Source organism: Mustela nigripes, chromosome 2 (genome assembly GCF_022355385.1).
Source record: "Mustela nigripes isolate SB6536 chromosome 2, MUSNIG.SB6536, whole genome shotgun sequence".
Classification (NCBI taxonomy): domain Eukaryota; kingdom Metazoa; phylum Chordata; class Mammalia; order Carnivora; family Mustelidae; genus Mustela; species Mustela nigripes.
In genome coordinates, this window is record NC_081558.1 from 37,634,907 (window position 1) to 37,650,861 (window position 15,955).

The 15,955-nt window shown below is 40.5% G+C and overlaps 1 protein-coding gene across 1 annotated transcript in view; it reads right to left on the reverse strand.

Annotated features, from left to right (window-relative positions):
* Positions 1-5,627: 5,627 nt before the first annotated feature.
* The window catches only part of MDFIC2 (MyoD family inhibitor domain containing 2), a 104,643-nt gene continuing 94,315 nt past the window's right edge, over positions 5,628-15,955 (reverse strand). The window contains exons 3-4 of the mRNA XM_059388292.1: positions 14,538-14,759; positions 5,628-5,887 (exon numbers count right to left, since the gene is read on the reverse strand). Coding sequence (XP_059244275.1) covers positions 5,628-5,887; positions 14,538-14,759 — 482 coding nt within the window. The remainder of the gene's footprint in view (positions 5,888-14,537; positions 14,760-15,955) is intronic.

Genomic DNA, 15,955 nt, shown 5'->3' on the forward strand with positions numbered 1-15,955 from the left:
ACCTTCATGCTCCTAGTATCCCTTGTGGAATGCCAATGAGGGCTGCCCTGGGTGCTCTGTGCAGGGTGGATTTTTGAGGCTGAGATCAAAGTTGCTTGGCTAAAATGGAACACTAAAAGGTAAGCCTTCATAACTTTAGATGAATGGGGCAAAGCTACTGACATAAAGATTAAATTGCAATACACTGACTTTGCATTTATTTATTACATATTGGGGACATATCTTAAAAGCATTTTGAAGATGTTCCAAATTCTAATCACTGCACAGGATAACAACTTTTAAAACATTTACATCAGCGAATGGTTTTCTTTGAATCTAGTCATTATATTTTTCTGATTGATTTTGCTTTAGAAGTGAATACTTGGACTCTATCTTGGCTTGATCATTCTTCATATGTACAACTTTTAAGCATAGTGATTGAAAACAGGGCTTTGGAATGAAGAGACCTGAGTTCAAACCTCACGACTATTGCTTATTTGGTGTGTGACCTCAGACACATTATTTAATTTCCTTAAGTCTCTATTTCCCCTAGGAAAATGGAATTAATAATAGAATTTATTTTAAGAGCTGTTTGGAGAACTTTGGTAATGTATATAAAGCACTTAATCAAATATTTTCTATTGAATGTTTTTCTCATCTGTAAAATAAATAAGAATAATGTAGTGAAGGGAAAATGTTCAGGTTCTCTGGTCAACCCTGAAATATACGCTAAGAGTGCATGGTGAAGTTCATGTGTTAATAGATGGTATTGCAATCCAGACCCAAGAAATTCTCACTCACTCCTTTCCCTCTCAGAGTTCTGAAAGAGCAGGCAATACAGAAAGGAAAATAACTAGATAGGGAAAAAGTATCCCTTCAGGTGTGCAGACACCAGACAAGAAGGGTCTTTCTGGCCAAGACTGAACCAAAAAATGTGGGTTTAGTTTTCAAGGTGTAAATAAAGACTACTGCTTTCTACCCCTTGAATCCAGATAGCCCTTGGCTGAGTTCTCTTCTCAGAAATGTGAAGCAGAGAGAGTAAGATGAGGTCAGCTTAGCCGAAGGTCATAGAGTAAGCCTGGGACAGAAGGGCAAATGAGTGTTTTTCTTTGGAGCTGATCTTTAAGCCAAGCTCCCTGACCTAAATTATACCACATTATAAAATGGGGTCCAATGAATGTCCTGGCCTCTGACAGGAGAAATAAACAAGTCTTCTCTCTCGGAGACAGGGAGCGAGCTGGAAGATCATCCCTTCCAGAGAGCCCTCTTAAATGTGGGCTCTTTTGAACTAGGGCTGCTAGACTTAGCAAATAGAAATATAGGACAACCAGCTAAATTTGAATTTCAGATAAGTGAGGAATCGTTTCTGTAGTATAAGTGTGTCACATGCCATATTTGGGACATGCTTGTACTAAAGCATTATTTGTTGTTTATCTGAAATTTGAAGGGAAGTGGGCATCCTCCGGGTTCGCTGGCAATTCTATTTTCAGCCATGTTTAACAGTCAGTTTGGTGATAGTTCACTGAGACTGTTAGGAAGGCTCTCAGAGCTCTTTCTTTGTTGCAAGAGGTATCCTGTGTGTTGTGGAATGTTTACTAGCATTTCTAGCTTCTACCCATGAGATGCTAGTAGAATTGCCCCCGCTTCCATTGGGACAACTGAATATGTCTCCAGATATTGCCAAACATCTCAGGGGAGGGGGCAACACAACACCTACTAGAGAACCACTGCTTTAGAGATAGTGGCGGAAGCAGGTATGTGAAGCATGTCAAGATGCCACCAGAACATGGCACTTAACATAGGTTTGAACTGTGTGGGTCCACTCTTATGTGGATTTTTTTTTCCCCCAACAAATACAGCGCCGTACTGTAAAAATGCAGCTCTGTACTGTAAATGTATTTTTCTTTTCCTTATGATTGTCTTTGTAACATTTTCTAGCTTACTTTAAGAATATAGCATGTCATCTGTATACAAAACACGCATTAATCAAATGTTGATATTATTGGTAAGGCTTCTTGTAAGCTATTAGTAATTAAGGTTTGGGGGAAATCAAAAGTTATATGAGGATTTTTGACTGGGCAGGGGCTCAGGGCCCCTAACCCTTGCATCATTCAAGAGTCAACTGTAGATCCAAAAAATGATGCAGGCCCTTCCTCTGTCTTCATTCCTCCGCCCCTCCCCCCACCCCAGTTTGAGCTCCTTCCCAGTAATGTTAGGGGCTATGTAGACCTAGACAGAGGATCCCAACAACACAATTCTAGTCCCATGTTGATTATAAACACTAGGCCCTCATGCTGTATTGACTTTGCCTGTCCACATAGATCACATGAGGTTAGATATGGCAAATCTAGAGGTTTGGGCTCAGATCTCTTCTTTAGAAAACACCTAGCAAACTATTAAACCAAGTACTTCAATTTTGTCTTAGGTCATCAGTTTGTGTGGTTGGGTGAACTCGCCATGTCATGGGCAAAACTCTTAGTCAAACTACCTTACTTTTAAGTATACATATTCTCTCTTAGTTTCATTTTGTAGAGGGAGGGAGGATTTGGAGGCATTGGATAATGAATTCTGTCCTTCAGACATTTCCACCTACATATTTATTTTTGAAAAACTTGCTGCTATGCCTTCATGTGATGTTTCCTGTTTGTAAATTTCTCCTGCCCTTTCTTACTTCCTTGGGAAAAAAATGAAGTGACTTTTGCTTTATTAATTTTGTCCAGCATTGATAATTAATTTTGTAGGCCTATCAGTTTATATAATAAGAGGATTTCATTAGCAAGTTAAATGTAACTTTGTTGCTTCCTTGCTTCCCATATTTTGTTGGCTTTTAGAGAAGCAATGGTTTTATAAAAATTCACTGAGCAAAGCAAAGACAATGTAACTATGTTGTTATAGTGCTGAGGGAAGAGAAATCTCTGTTCTCCATTCGCTATACATGTGGTATGTTTTCAAATTTTTAAAAATCTATTGTGCTTCCACAACCAAAAAAGCCCATCTAAAGAATAATATTGTCTTTACTTGTAATCACAGGCCTTCATCATTGCAGAAAAAAAATCCTAGCCTTTTCAGATTCTGATACCTGTATTTAATCAATAACCACATTCCTTTTTCATCTGTCTTACCTCTGAAGTGCGTTTTCCCAGCTGTGTATGTTTTATTGTAAGAATTCAATTGAAGGAGCCATTCATGTTTGCAAAAAGGATGATGTTTTATTATTGGTTATAAAGAAAAGAAATTTCATACTTTGTATAACCGACCCTTTCTGTTATAGCACAGTGAATTCTGAAAGTGAGGAACAAGTTAACTAACCATGGAGAGACCACAGAAAAATCTTGTAGTACTCTGACCACATTATAAAATCAGACCTGGCAATTTTTAGGTCTCTAATTGACAAGCATTTGATTCACATTTGAAACGCATCCTCTTTGCACCATTTAAGGGCTCATAGACTGAAAGGAATAAGTGATGATGACCAAAATATTTTACACAAATTCAACATGGCCTAATCAGTAATACCAGGTACCATTGTACTGGGACAGGATGCCCAGAGACCCTGGTGCTCCACATGTTGTTTTAGGGCTGGACCATGGTGCGGTGGGATGGGTGCTTGGAGTGGGGCCAGGATGCTTGGGGGCTTAGAGGAAACACTAAGGAGGTACAAGGTAACAACTGTTTATGAGCCAGTCTGGTAGTATTTTAATATTTGGGCCATTGGAGCAGCTGTACCACTGTGTACCAGCTGGACTCAGAAGTACAGAACTAAGCAGTGAAGTGCAGTTAGAAAATCAGACCACCAGCTAGAGTTCTTAACAATTCCATTAACTCACTGTGTGGTCCTGGATAAGTTGGTTCTTGGGGCCTCCCTTTTCTTTTATGGAGAATGAGACTATTGGATCGGAACTGTCCTAGTTCCCTTCCTGTTCTAAGAATCAATTTCTACCCCCCCAACCCCTCCACAAATGAGCTGCCAAGTTCTATGCATAGAGTGTAGAGTTGTCCTTGAACTTCTGGAAAGCAGGGAGACCGAAGGGGTTCCTAGGCAGTGTAGGGCACCGTCATGCTCTGTGGTTTGTGGATAAGGCAATAGTTCAAGAGAAACGCAGCCGCATTAACCACACATGCGCTGTGTCGTCAGGACAAGACAGGAGCAGTTAAATACCTTTCTATAGACAGCTTAAAAACATTTTTAAAAGATTAATAGTTTTCAGTTTTTGGAGAAATTTTTTTGGAGAGTAGAAAAATGTGCTAGTTTACTACAGAAATTAAACAAATGTTGCTTTTGCCTGAAATTACCTAAGTCGGGCAAAAACAGTTATTTTGGATTTTTTTTCACTAGATTGTAGAAAGTTCCCTCTACTCTTTACTTCACTTTTGTTTTCTTTGTTTGAATATATATAAGTATATACATATATATGTACATTCAGTGAATATATTGAGACATCTCCATGGGAATATATAAGCACAGATTAGTGAGCAATGCCATGCCTACTGAAAGAAAAGAAGATGCTGAAATAACTCCAACCTAGATGTGTTTCCCCCAAAATGGTTTGTTTTGATTTGTTTGAGTTGAAAATCACTTTCCAAGTTGATATCACATCTTTAAATTTTTTTTTTTGTAAGTATGAGGAGGTACACAGCATAATTATGAATTACTGTAATTATCAGAAAAGAAGAAAATATGATTTCTGAAGCACATGCTTTATTAGGAAACTAGGTGCTGAGTAAGTAGCTAAACATGTATTTCTTTCAGGTTCCTATATAAGTAATAGTTTAGTGAAATGATATGATTCTGTTTTAATATCCTGTTGCTTATTGTACCTGACAAACAGAAATGAGGAAAATGAAGAATTGACTATCTGGGGTCATTTTCTTGAAACTTGCATATAATTCCCATTTATGCTCATTGGAATAAAGAAGAGCATTTCTGTAACAAATTAAGAACATGCATAACCTGTTATGACATAGTCATAGACGTATAATAATGTGGTCTAGAATTACAGTACTCTCTTGAAGTACATCATATTCAAAATTCACTGGAGATGTCTTAGAGACATCTGTTGTAATTACAGGAACATGGTTTCTAATTCATTTAATTCCCTTTCCTACCTAAACTGTACATATAAGTGAATTTTAAGAGACTGTATAAATAAATTTTTAATTACGAAATCATGTTATACAATACATTATTAATAATAACCAACAATGCATAATGTTTATGCATGAGTCCATTACAAAGACAAGCTAATGTATGTCAATTCGAAAAGAATGCACTAATTTGTCCTGGATTTGTGAATGAAGTTGAATCCATGACGTAAGCCAATGAATGCAGTAACCCAGAGTGGGTTAGCATGCTCTTTTACAGTCAAGAAATACCTTGTACCTATGGCAGTTAAGAGGTACTTAGGATTTGTTCATCACATGTGATCAAGATCTTATTTTTCAACGAGCCATGCGGTTACGAAATTTGGAATGAGACCATAGAGTTGACAGTATTAGATTTGTCAGGCAGGTGCAGAATAAAATGGTCTATAGCATCCAAGAAATGTGTAAAGTCCTTACATCTCGGCACATAGAAATCACAGCCTTGTTGTCATGGAATTTCCCCTTGGGGCCAGAGGGTCTGGAGGAATGTGGTTAATTTCACTGGGCTAGCGGTAACAGATTTCTGAAATCTCCATAGCTAGCTCCAGACACTCACTGGTCTCGTGGCAAGACTCAAACAGGCTGCAGTCCACGTCACAGTTGCAACTGCAATCGTTCCGAGAGTGGCTTTCGTCCGAGGTGTGGTGATACCTGTGAGAGGGGCAGCACAGGTTGGTACACACCGTTTCGCACATATCCGGGAGCATCAGGAGACAGTCCCAAAACTGGCAAAACAGACAGGTGAGGATAAGGGAGGCACACTCCTCTGTTTAAAGAAGAAGAAGAAAATGAATAGTGGCCCATACGGGGGCATCTCTGAAGGACAGGCATGTGCAGTGACTTTATAACCAACTCTTAATTGTCTATATTAGGGGTAATGTACATCATTATTCTCTCAAGCTTCCCCACCCCCCCATGCAGGACTCCCTCTGCTTAAGTAATTGCTTTATTAACTTCCTGAGCATTTCTATTGATTCCACATAATCTGGTTGTTTAAAATGCTGTCACTCTTCTGAACTCCTTTATTTACTTTGCCTGCAGAGGTGCTGGGAAACCACACAATTCACTACCTATCTGGAAACCTTGCAACTGTCTGAAAACTAACAGGTCCTCCCCAAGTGCAGAGAGCTTTTGGGAGCAATTAGGATTGGGGACAAGGAGAGAGACTGTACAAACTTTTGGCTTCTTGTCTCAAGGATTTGTCATTTGTATGGTGTGGTTTCCCAGGAATCCGCCACATCCATATTCCACATGCAAGCAAAAAGCACATTTCAAAACCCAATACAAATGATTTTTAAATAGCTGTAGTTTTGATGTTAGTTGTATTTTATTTTTGATCCCTGCATCCTTTGTGCTCCAGTTAATGTGAGGCCTTGATTTTATGTTCATGTTAAATGGAAATGTGTCATCATATGCCTTAAAGAGTAGAAATCTTCTCAATCCTCTTTAAGAAAATTGGTTTAAAAATTTACCATGCAGACTCGTGAAAATCTGAAAAGTATCTCCAACGTATTGAAGGTAATTGGTAATTCTAGCCAAACAGCTGTGATGGGTTATAGATTATTATAGTTTTTGTTTCCATAAAGGGAATTAGTTAGAAGATGTAGCAGTTCTCTTGTTAAAATTATAACTTTTTTTTTTTTTTTTTTTTTAGTCATAAAGGTCTCAAAAATGTGTGAGCATTTTATAAATGGGTAGGTAAGCAATTACATGAGACATCATGTAATTAATTGAAGTCAGTATCCTGAAGATTATTGACGGTTGAAAGTAACAATCTGGCATGAATTGGAGAAAAATTCTTCCTCCTAATGGGTTTATCCATCAATTAAAGTTAGATTTTCATCGGGATTTATAATTCTTTCACCAAGAATGTTAATGTTAATACATTTTGGTTTTCAGACTTCAGTTGGCTGAGACTACACAAGCCTGCAGGAGTGATTTTGCTCCTGGAGTCCTCCGCTAAAGGGTTCTGAGTATTCTTAGAGCCCTGTTCATTTATTTCCAAGAGCGTTTTCCAGAAAACCTTTCCACTTTTGTTGTTCAGCTATTTGTTAACCTGTAAGAGGAGGGAGAACATGGAAACTTGCTCTAAAAGGGAAAAGAAATATTTTGAAGATTTCTTTTAAAATACTTATATAAAGGTCTAAAGTGACCTTGCTTATAGGTAAACAAAAATCTTCCTGCCTCCATCCTGTCCTGCACCCCACCCTCCATCCCTGCCTCACAGCCTCCTTTTTTTTTCTTCCCAATAAGACGGTGTTAAAGAACCTCACCATGACTTTTATGATGACTTTAATTGCCATATATTGTTGCAGGTGCTGTGGCCATTACTAAGTATTTCTGGGGTAGACAGCATATCCCATAATACCCCTAGGGCGTATGTACTCATCTCTTTGCCAGACGGGGTACCGTTTTTATTCACTTAGAGCCACCTTCTAGCATGTGGCTAACTCACCCATATAAGTCAGTGCAAACCACCCACAAAAATTCAGGAGTTACTTAGCACAGTACCTAGACTCCATTTCATGTATGTGTTTCTGAAGAGGGCATGTTTGTCGTCAAAGATATGGAGCAGAAAATCTCATCAAATTTTACTAATGCCAAGAAGGCTATGCTAGCAGCCCCTGGCAAAGAAGTTCTCAGTAGAAAATATTCTCCATATCCTTCAGGCTGGAGACTCGAGAGACTGACTCAGGCTATGATCATATAAAAATGATCCAGTGGGATCACATCCTTTGTAGATGGAGATGTGAGGCTGAAAATTTGGTTTGCAGGCAAGTTAGGGTGGGGGCTGGTGTTCCCTGTCAAAGTATGAAATACCTATTGGTATTGGACCTACACTTTCCTGAGAGCATATATAATCTTTTGGTTTAATTCCTCTTCCCAGTGTTTTCTCAAGCTGGCAGATTCTGGAGGTCTCCACTTCTGATGTACCCCCTAGATTTTATTTACACACACACACACACACACACACACACATACATGTTTGGCCTAGTATTTTGGCCAAACTGGTATTTGTTTTCTTCTACCTCTCTACTTTGCATTTGAGAATAGAAGAGCTCTTTTTTTTTTTCCCCCCTTTTCTGTGTATAAGTCAGTCCTTTTTATTTGGTTATAAAAGGCAGAACCTCTTGCCCAAAAAAAACATGGCAACATTGGTGAATTGAAAACAGATTTTTCCAAACTTTCAAGAGCATTGAAAACTTTTCCTAAAAGGCATATTACATAGTTCTACATGGCCAGGCAAAGCTGTTTTGCATATGGACAATTTTTGTTTGCACAAAAGTAGCCTAAGAAGTGGGGGGAGATTTGCAACTGTTTGAAAAGAGAGTTGGGCTTCCCCTATTCCGGAACGGGTGTGTTTTCCTTTGCACTATTTCTGGGGGCTTTCATGTTTAATAAACATGATACCCAAAGTCATAGCTCATGATTAGCACCCCTGCTCTCAGCCCATCCAAAAGAGTACGTTATGCTTCCTCTGCCTACTTTGGGTCTCGTTGGCAATGTCTTCCTTCAATCATCTTCCCATTTACCGAGGCCAGATTGCATCTAGATCTCCCCTCTCGCCCCATTCCACACACCTGTCCTCCTGACCTCCTCCTGTCAATGACTCGGGCACACTCAGATGAAATCAGCAGAAAGCTGGGACTCGTTCTTGTCATTTCCCTTTTCCCCATGATACCACCATCCTCAAGTTGGTATGTGAAAATCAGAAGCCTCTACCCATCTCTAGGGCCACCCCCTTAGTTCTGGCCACTCTCAGCCATCATCAGGTCAACAAGCAATAGGCTCCTATCTAACACATGGCTTTTACAGGAGTCCAGCTCAAGTTCATCAGCTCCTGTCATGTTTTTCACTGTAGGTGGGAAGAGCTCACTCTCCCCTTAAAGTCCCACATCCTTGCCATAGCCTGCGAGTCTCGTGGTAGGTTCCTGCCTATTTTTCTGGCTTCCCATCCTTCTGTCCTTCTTGCTCACTGAACTGATTCAGCATCAGACCCTGACGTACCCCATCTGAGAGACTTTGACCGTGCTCTCTCTTTGGCCTGTGTTATATACTTCCCCCTCACAGCTTGACCTGATTCTTACTCAGCCTCTGAGTCTTTTTCTTGAAACATCTTCCTTCTGAAAGTCTCATAGCATTCTGTTTTTTCTTCATGGTACAGACCATTGGAATGATATGAAACTAATTCGTGTATTAATACAGAGTTTCTCCCAGAATGTGAATTACAAGAAAGCTCTGTCTGTTGTTGAGTGGATGAATGAATAAATGAGTGATGGGAGATAAGAAAAGTCATCCTCATTTTGTGGGTGAAAGGACTAAGGCTTAGGGATTGTCCCTGACTGTCCTGAATCTTTCAACTGTAGGGTGGTTGGGGGTGGGGGAAGAGAGGTTCACATCTCAGTCCTTCCGGATCCAAAGTCTGTGCTCTCTTAGCTGGTGTTACACTGGAAACAAATGCACAGTGCTGGGCACTTTGTAGGTACCTCACATAGGTCCTGAAATAAACTGGAGTTGAGTACTATCATGTTCTTTTACCGACCAGGAAACTGTGGCTCAGGGAATTTAAGAAACACAGAGATGGAGGAGCCATGATTTGAGTCAAACTGTCCCCTCCAGAGCTCTGAACCCTGCCGCTGGCCTGCCCTTCAGAAGGCTCCCACTTCTCTGTTACAGTCCAACATGGCGCAGGACATGGCTGGCTCCTGGAAGGCCTGCTACCCCTTCTCTCCCTGCTCTGCTCTGTCTTCCCGAGAAGGCTAACATCTGTTCTCCAAGTTCTGTCAAGTGGCCTCCTGCTTGCTTCAGCCAGTGAGAAGCAGTGGCAGGAAATGGAAAGGTGGAAACAAGGGAATCCCAGGGGTGTTTCCCCTCCTCTGCTTTGAGCGTGTCTCAGTCAGTACCTGTATCTGCCCCTTGATTTTACCTCTTTCTGGAGTCGTCCTTTCTGCGGCTCTTGTTAATGCCACTGGCTAGTGGTCTGCCTAGTGGCCCACGAGTGGAGTCCAGGACTAGTCCTCTACTAGTGGCCTGGAGGGGACAAGGGAAGAGGTGGCAGAGCTTGTTGCTGACGTCTAGGTGGCCTCACTGCTCCCTTACTTGGCTTTTTACCTCTCCTGATATCTTGTTAGGCGGTCTCTGCGTGTTGAAGCCCCTTTAATGATGCCCCTGGCATCCTGGCCTGCTCTCAGAGTGGTGCCCATCGCTCTTTCCCTCCCCTTGCCTTGTTAAACCTGGGTCAGGGAAGGTTCCAGGATGAGCCAAGACCTGCAGGACAAGCAGCCCAAAGTGGTACTTGACTGTGAACAAGAAGCCATGACACACCCCCTCCCCCGCCCTTAGGTGGTTTCATTTCCTTTGTATACCCCTAGGGTACATTTAGGACAACGAGGCTGTAATGTGCTAAGTGATACTCAAGTGATACTGAAGGATGAATGCGGCCTCCAGCCGTGCTAAATGTGCAGCTGGGAATTGGCTAATTAAGAGGGAGAATCTGTCTCATTAGAAAGGATCATGTTTAATTATAGTGGAAAAGGTAACGATGCAAAGACCTTCCACCAGTGTACCTGAGGTCAGCCTCACGGTCACGGTCCTGAACTCTCTGGGTTTGCCCTCCCCGCCTTTGATCCTGCCACCGTGATGCCTGGGATTAAGAGGAGAGAGGGACAGAGGCAGGTTTAGCCGTCCACTGGAGTTCTCATAGCTTTCCTCAGTTCCAGAAACATAGCACCTGCTCTTTGGGGAATCACTCTTCAAAATAGCAAGAATATGGTTCCTCCAGAAGTGGCTCCAGAGAAACAATAATCTCCCTAACCCTCCAGACAAAAACCAAACAAACAAAAAAGGCAAATAAACGTGGCCCCAACCCAGTATCCTAATATGTTCATGGTCACCGTGCTGTCCCAGCAGATTCAACAGAATCCTGAGATTCATGACACAGTGACTCCAATGAACTACTCCAAGTTTTTGGTCACAAAGTAGAAAAATTGGTTCCCACTTCTTCAACACTACTGAGTTCTTTTTTTTTTTTTTTTTTTTTTTTTTTTTAAGTCTGTAATGTAGAATAGGAATAAATAAAGTGTGACTGAATGCCTTTCTCTAGCTGGGGTATCATCCCTGATGTTATCAATTTTAATAGCTACTTAAATATGTCAAGATCTATTTAAGTTCAGACAAGCACAACTAACGTTCAAGTCAGTTCTTTAGAACGAGGCTGACTAGATTTGGGTGATACTTAGTAAATTTGTGCTTATGTTTTTTTCTGAGCAAATGAACTGAAATAATTATAAAATTGAAACATTTTATAAGGTGACACTACTGCATTTAATTGTATGAAATTTACAGTGTAGAAAATGTAATCATTTTATTCAGTAGTCCATGGTGTAATTAAGACTATTCTTTTGAGGTATCTTGTATTTATGATTTTCCTCTTCCACCTGGATGAGATGTCTCAAATTCAAAATTATACATCAATTAGGTATATTCTCAGGCTTCTTTTTAAGGCTCCTGTTTTCGAGCATTGTGTGTATTCCTGATTTTATTACCCGCAGGGTTGCCTTTGCAATCAGAATGGAGCAACAGAAACAGAGACACAGAGAGTGCTCTGGACTTTTTCCATTTTATTCAGGAAAGGGACCACACAGGATGAGCCACAATTTACTAATAAAGTAATGTTGCAGCACATAGTGTGTGATGTGCAGTAAAGATCCTTTTAAATTCCCATCAGAGCACACACCATGAACTGTGCTAATGGATGTAACACATTTTACAAAATCTGCATGTGTGAGGCTTTTCCATTCTGTTTTAAGTGGGGCAATGTATATAAATAATAGATATTAGCAATTAAGCATCCATTCCTATGCACTCATTTATACATTTGAAAATAAATTAACCACAAACTACATGAAAGTGGATGCAATCTTCTCTTTTCCCTTCTGTTTCCCCTGCTGTTCCTGAAAGATATTTCTGTATTTATCTCAGTACGAACAATGACCCCAGCTCTCAATTTCTGCATCCTTAAATTAATTACTATAAAAATTCTCTGACTTAACTCTTGAGATCCTTGATGTTTGCTGTTTAAGATAATGAGAGCTTCTTAGACACACTTGTGGGCCTTCGTTTGGATGTTTTGTTCTCTTTTTGATCCAGGTATCCCAAACTCTTAACTCGATGGGGGGGATTTTTTTCACCATGTGGGAAGGGAATGGTGGGTTTTTACCTGTGTTGTCAGCCTAAAATCATGATTTCCTGGGTTGTGACGGCCTCTCAGGCAAGGCTTAAGAAAAACAGACCAAGTCAACTGTCCTTGTGAGTCTCCTTTGATCTTTTGAAAACAAAAAACCAAACAACCAAAAAAACCACCCCAAAAAACCAGTAAGTCTTGTATTTCCTGCATGAGACCCTGAGTATCAGTTGCCATTTCAATGGAGTGGTCCTTTGGCCCTTCCCTGAGAATACAGGGGTTCGGGTGTCATGTTAGCGGCACCAGCCCTTCTCCTTCTCCCAGAATCCCTGCTAGGACAAATCCGAGTGGTTCTGGAGGACACTGTGTTGTACTGTGTGGAAGTGTGTACAAGGGCAATTCCTAATTCAGGGGTCATGACAACCAAGATCCATTACGTGCATCCCTGAGACAATCTGACAAAATGCTCTAGTGTCACAGTGCTTTCTGGTATCTCAGAGAACTCTCCTGTATCGCCCGTTTTCTTGATTGACATCAAACTCCAGCAAAGCCAGAAACGTGGGCATCATCTTGAATTTGAGGTTGTAACCTGACAGTCCACTGGCCAAAGTTATCCCCAAGCTGTGTGTTGTTGGGAGTGTCTGGGCTTCATAAAAGAAATCAAAGTATTGCCAACACTCAGAAAATTTGGCGATTTCACAAGACACTCTGTAACTGGCAACTCTGAGCCTTGGTTTCCTTCCGGCGGCAGTTAGCTGGAGCTGAGTAGCTGCAGTGTGCTTCACTTTATCCCAGTCCTCACCAATCCCTGTTGCTCACTGCCAGTCTAACTCATTATTCATATATCTCCTGGCACCTGCAAGCAATCGTTTCTGTAGCCTCTGGTCTAAAGCAGCCATGACAATGTTTGTTACAAGACCATAAGGAACACATGTTAGGGGGCACCTGGGTGGCTCAGTGGGTTAAGCATCTGCCTTTGGCTCAGGTCATGATCTCAGGGTCCTGGGATCGAGTCCCTCATTGGGCTCTCTGCTCGGCAGGGAGCCTGCTTCCTTCTCTCTCTCTCTCTCTCTGCCTGCCTCTCTGCCTACTTGTGATCTGTCAAATAAATAAATAAATAAAATCTTAAAAAAAAAAAAAAAAGAAGGAACACATGTTAGAAATTTCTCCCCTTGCTTTTTGAAGCCACAACCATAACAAAAGCAAAAATCTAATATCTATTATGTGCCAGGTCCATTATTGGATCCTTTATACACGTTATTTCATTTGGTCTTCAAAATACCCTCACTCCATCGTATAGCTGAAAGACTCAGATTCAGAGATGGTAAAAAACTTATCCTAGTTTATATGGTTAATAAATTTCAGAGCCAGGAATTAAACAGATGTGATTCCACAGCTCCTGTTACACAAAGCCCATTTATTTATTTTTTCCTTATTTTCAAAAAGTAAATATTAATTTAAATATAGACTAGAAACTATACCCTCTTATATTTTCCTTCGAGAAACTGCAAGCTTTCTTTAAATGCAAATGAGGATATGGAACGCTACAAAATTCTTGAATGGTTTGTGTCTCCTGTAAAGGGCATTATAAAGTCAATCTGAGTTAAATTACATATATCTTGGTGTGGTGTGCATGACTTTGAACTTGACTGCGATGACCATTTAGCACCATATCAATTTGAAACTGGATTTGCAAAAGGAATGTGCCTTTTATAGTCATATGCATGGATGGTTGGGTATAGGTTGGCACTGACCAGAATGCCCAGGAAGTGATATCACCTAGAGGAACGAACCCTGTTTGCTGATGTAAGCATCGTGATATCTTTTATAGTCCACATCTATACATTCCCAGCATTTTAATACCATTCTACTCTACCTCTACTCCTCTTAGCCCAGCGTCATGGGCTGAAATGGTCCCAGATTTGAGAAAACTTTACCATTCTTCTTTATCCCCTTCCCAGGTCCACAGCAAGCACGATTATACCTCACTGCAGCTATTTAAAGCACTTTGCCTCTGATTTCCAGCTTTGAGAGCAAACAATCTGCCAAGCACCTCATAATTGCAGAGTGACCTTGACATGTGTCATTCACCAGGGTTTTCAAATCGAAGTCTTCTTGTTTAATATTCATAAAGGCTTTTTTTTTTTTTTTTCTAACAGCATATGTGATGATTTTACAGGGACTGGGGGTTGGGGAGCTTTATTTAGAGATGGGTTGATTCGGAGAAACATACCATCAGTGTCTCTCTGATGAACTGAAGTATCAGTTTGGAGGTAGGAAAATTTCGTTTGGCATTCTTCAAGGGAGGACAGTGATGTGCTGGATTCTGACAGTTTTTTCTCACTGGGGGTTTCCTTGGCTGGTCCATCTGTGATATTGAATTCAGATACTGAATTTATAATGATAGCATTAATGGGTTTCTCGTCTGCAAGCTTTTCATTTGTGAGTTGCATATCTAGATGAAAAAAGAAAACACACATACACAAACCCACTATAGTTGACATGACCTAGTGATCTCAGAACGGACATTTGCAGAAAGTTTCACACTCAAGACGTTTGTGAGAATAAGGTCTTAAGAGATTGAAGCATCATTGAATGGAAACTTTTTGAATAAATATTTAAGTTAAGAATAGAAAAGGGCAAGAATCATAAAATTTTACACACAGTACAAGTTTCCCTATCACAGACATTTGTAACACTTACTTCCACTGTGTTTTTTTTTTTTTTAAAGTGATGGGTGGAGAGAATCAAAGAATTCATTCACTTGGATCAACAAAAGTTCATAGTTTGTTGTCAGCTTTTGGTCCAAGTGTTTTCTGAATCCCAGAAGCAGTAAAACGGTCTTAAATGCTGGATGGACAGTGCTGCTCAATAATGTAGGTTTTCGCAATCAAATGGTTTTTATTTCTTTGGTTCTACAAACCTCAGTTTCCTCCTCTGTATAAGACAAGTGGTTGTCAATGAACCATCTATCCGCTCATACCTGTTTCTACCCTCCGAGACTCTCAGTTGCTTCCCTTCCCCTGCCTTAGCATTTGTTAGGTTCCTATTCAGGGGAGTGTTCATATGGCTTTTGAGGGTGTGCTTTTTGGAGTCTATTTTATTTCCATATAACCACCTGGAAGGGAACTTTTGGCAAAATCCTTGACCCTTGAGATTCTGGTTGGGAGAGGCATAGAAAAGACCAAGAAGGCCCAGGTGCTTCATGTAATTTAGAGCTCCCATATTCATTCATTCATCCATCCATCCATTCATTCATTCATTCATTCTTCCATAATCATATATGGGTTGTTATATAAGAAACACTGGGCTGGGCATGGGGGAGTATAGTGGCACCTAGGACCAGCATGGTCCCCAACTTCCACAAACATCAAAGGAGTTAGCAAAGAAATAGCTAAATCACAATATTGAAGAGTGTATGACAGAGCAATGGAAGATGAAATCATGTTAGCGTCTGGGTCATAACCAGTCTGGGTCATAACTTACCTATATACCCATTGCCCAGAATCCTAAGATCAAGAGAAGAGATAATAGAAGATACTCTTAAACATGCAGACCAGCTGGTTCCTGGGGACACATTAAGCCCTAAACCAACAGCAGTCTGAGTTATTTGGTGGCCCTCCTGGGAGATGGTGAAGATGCATTCCGGAG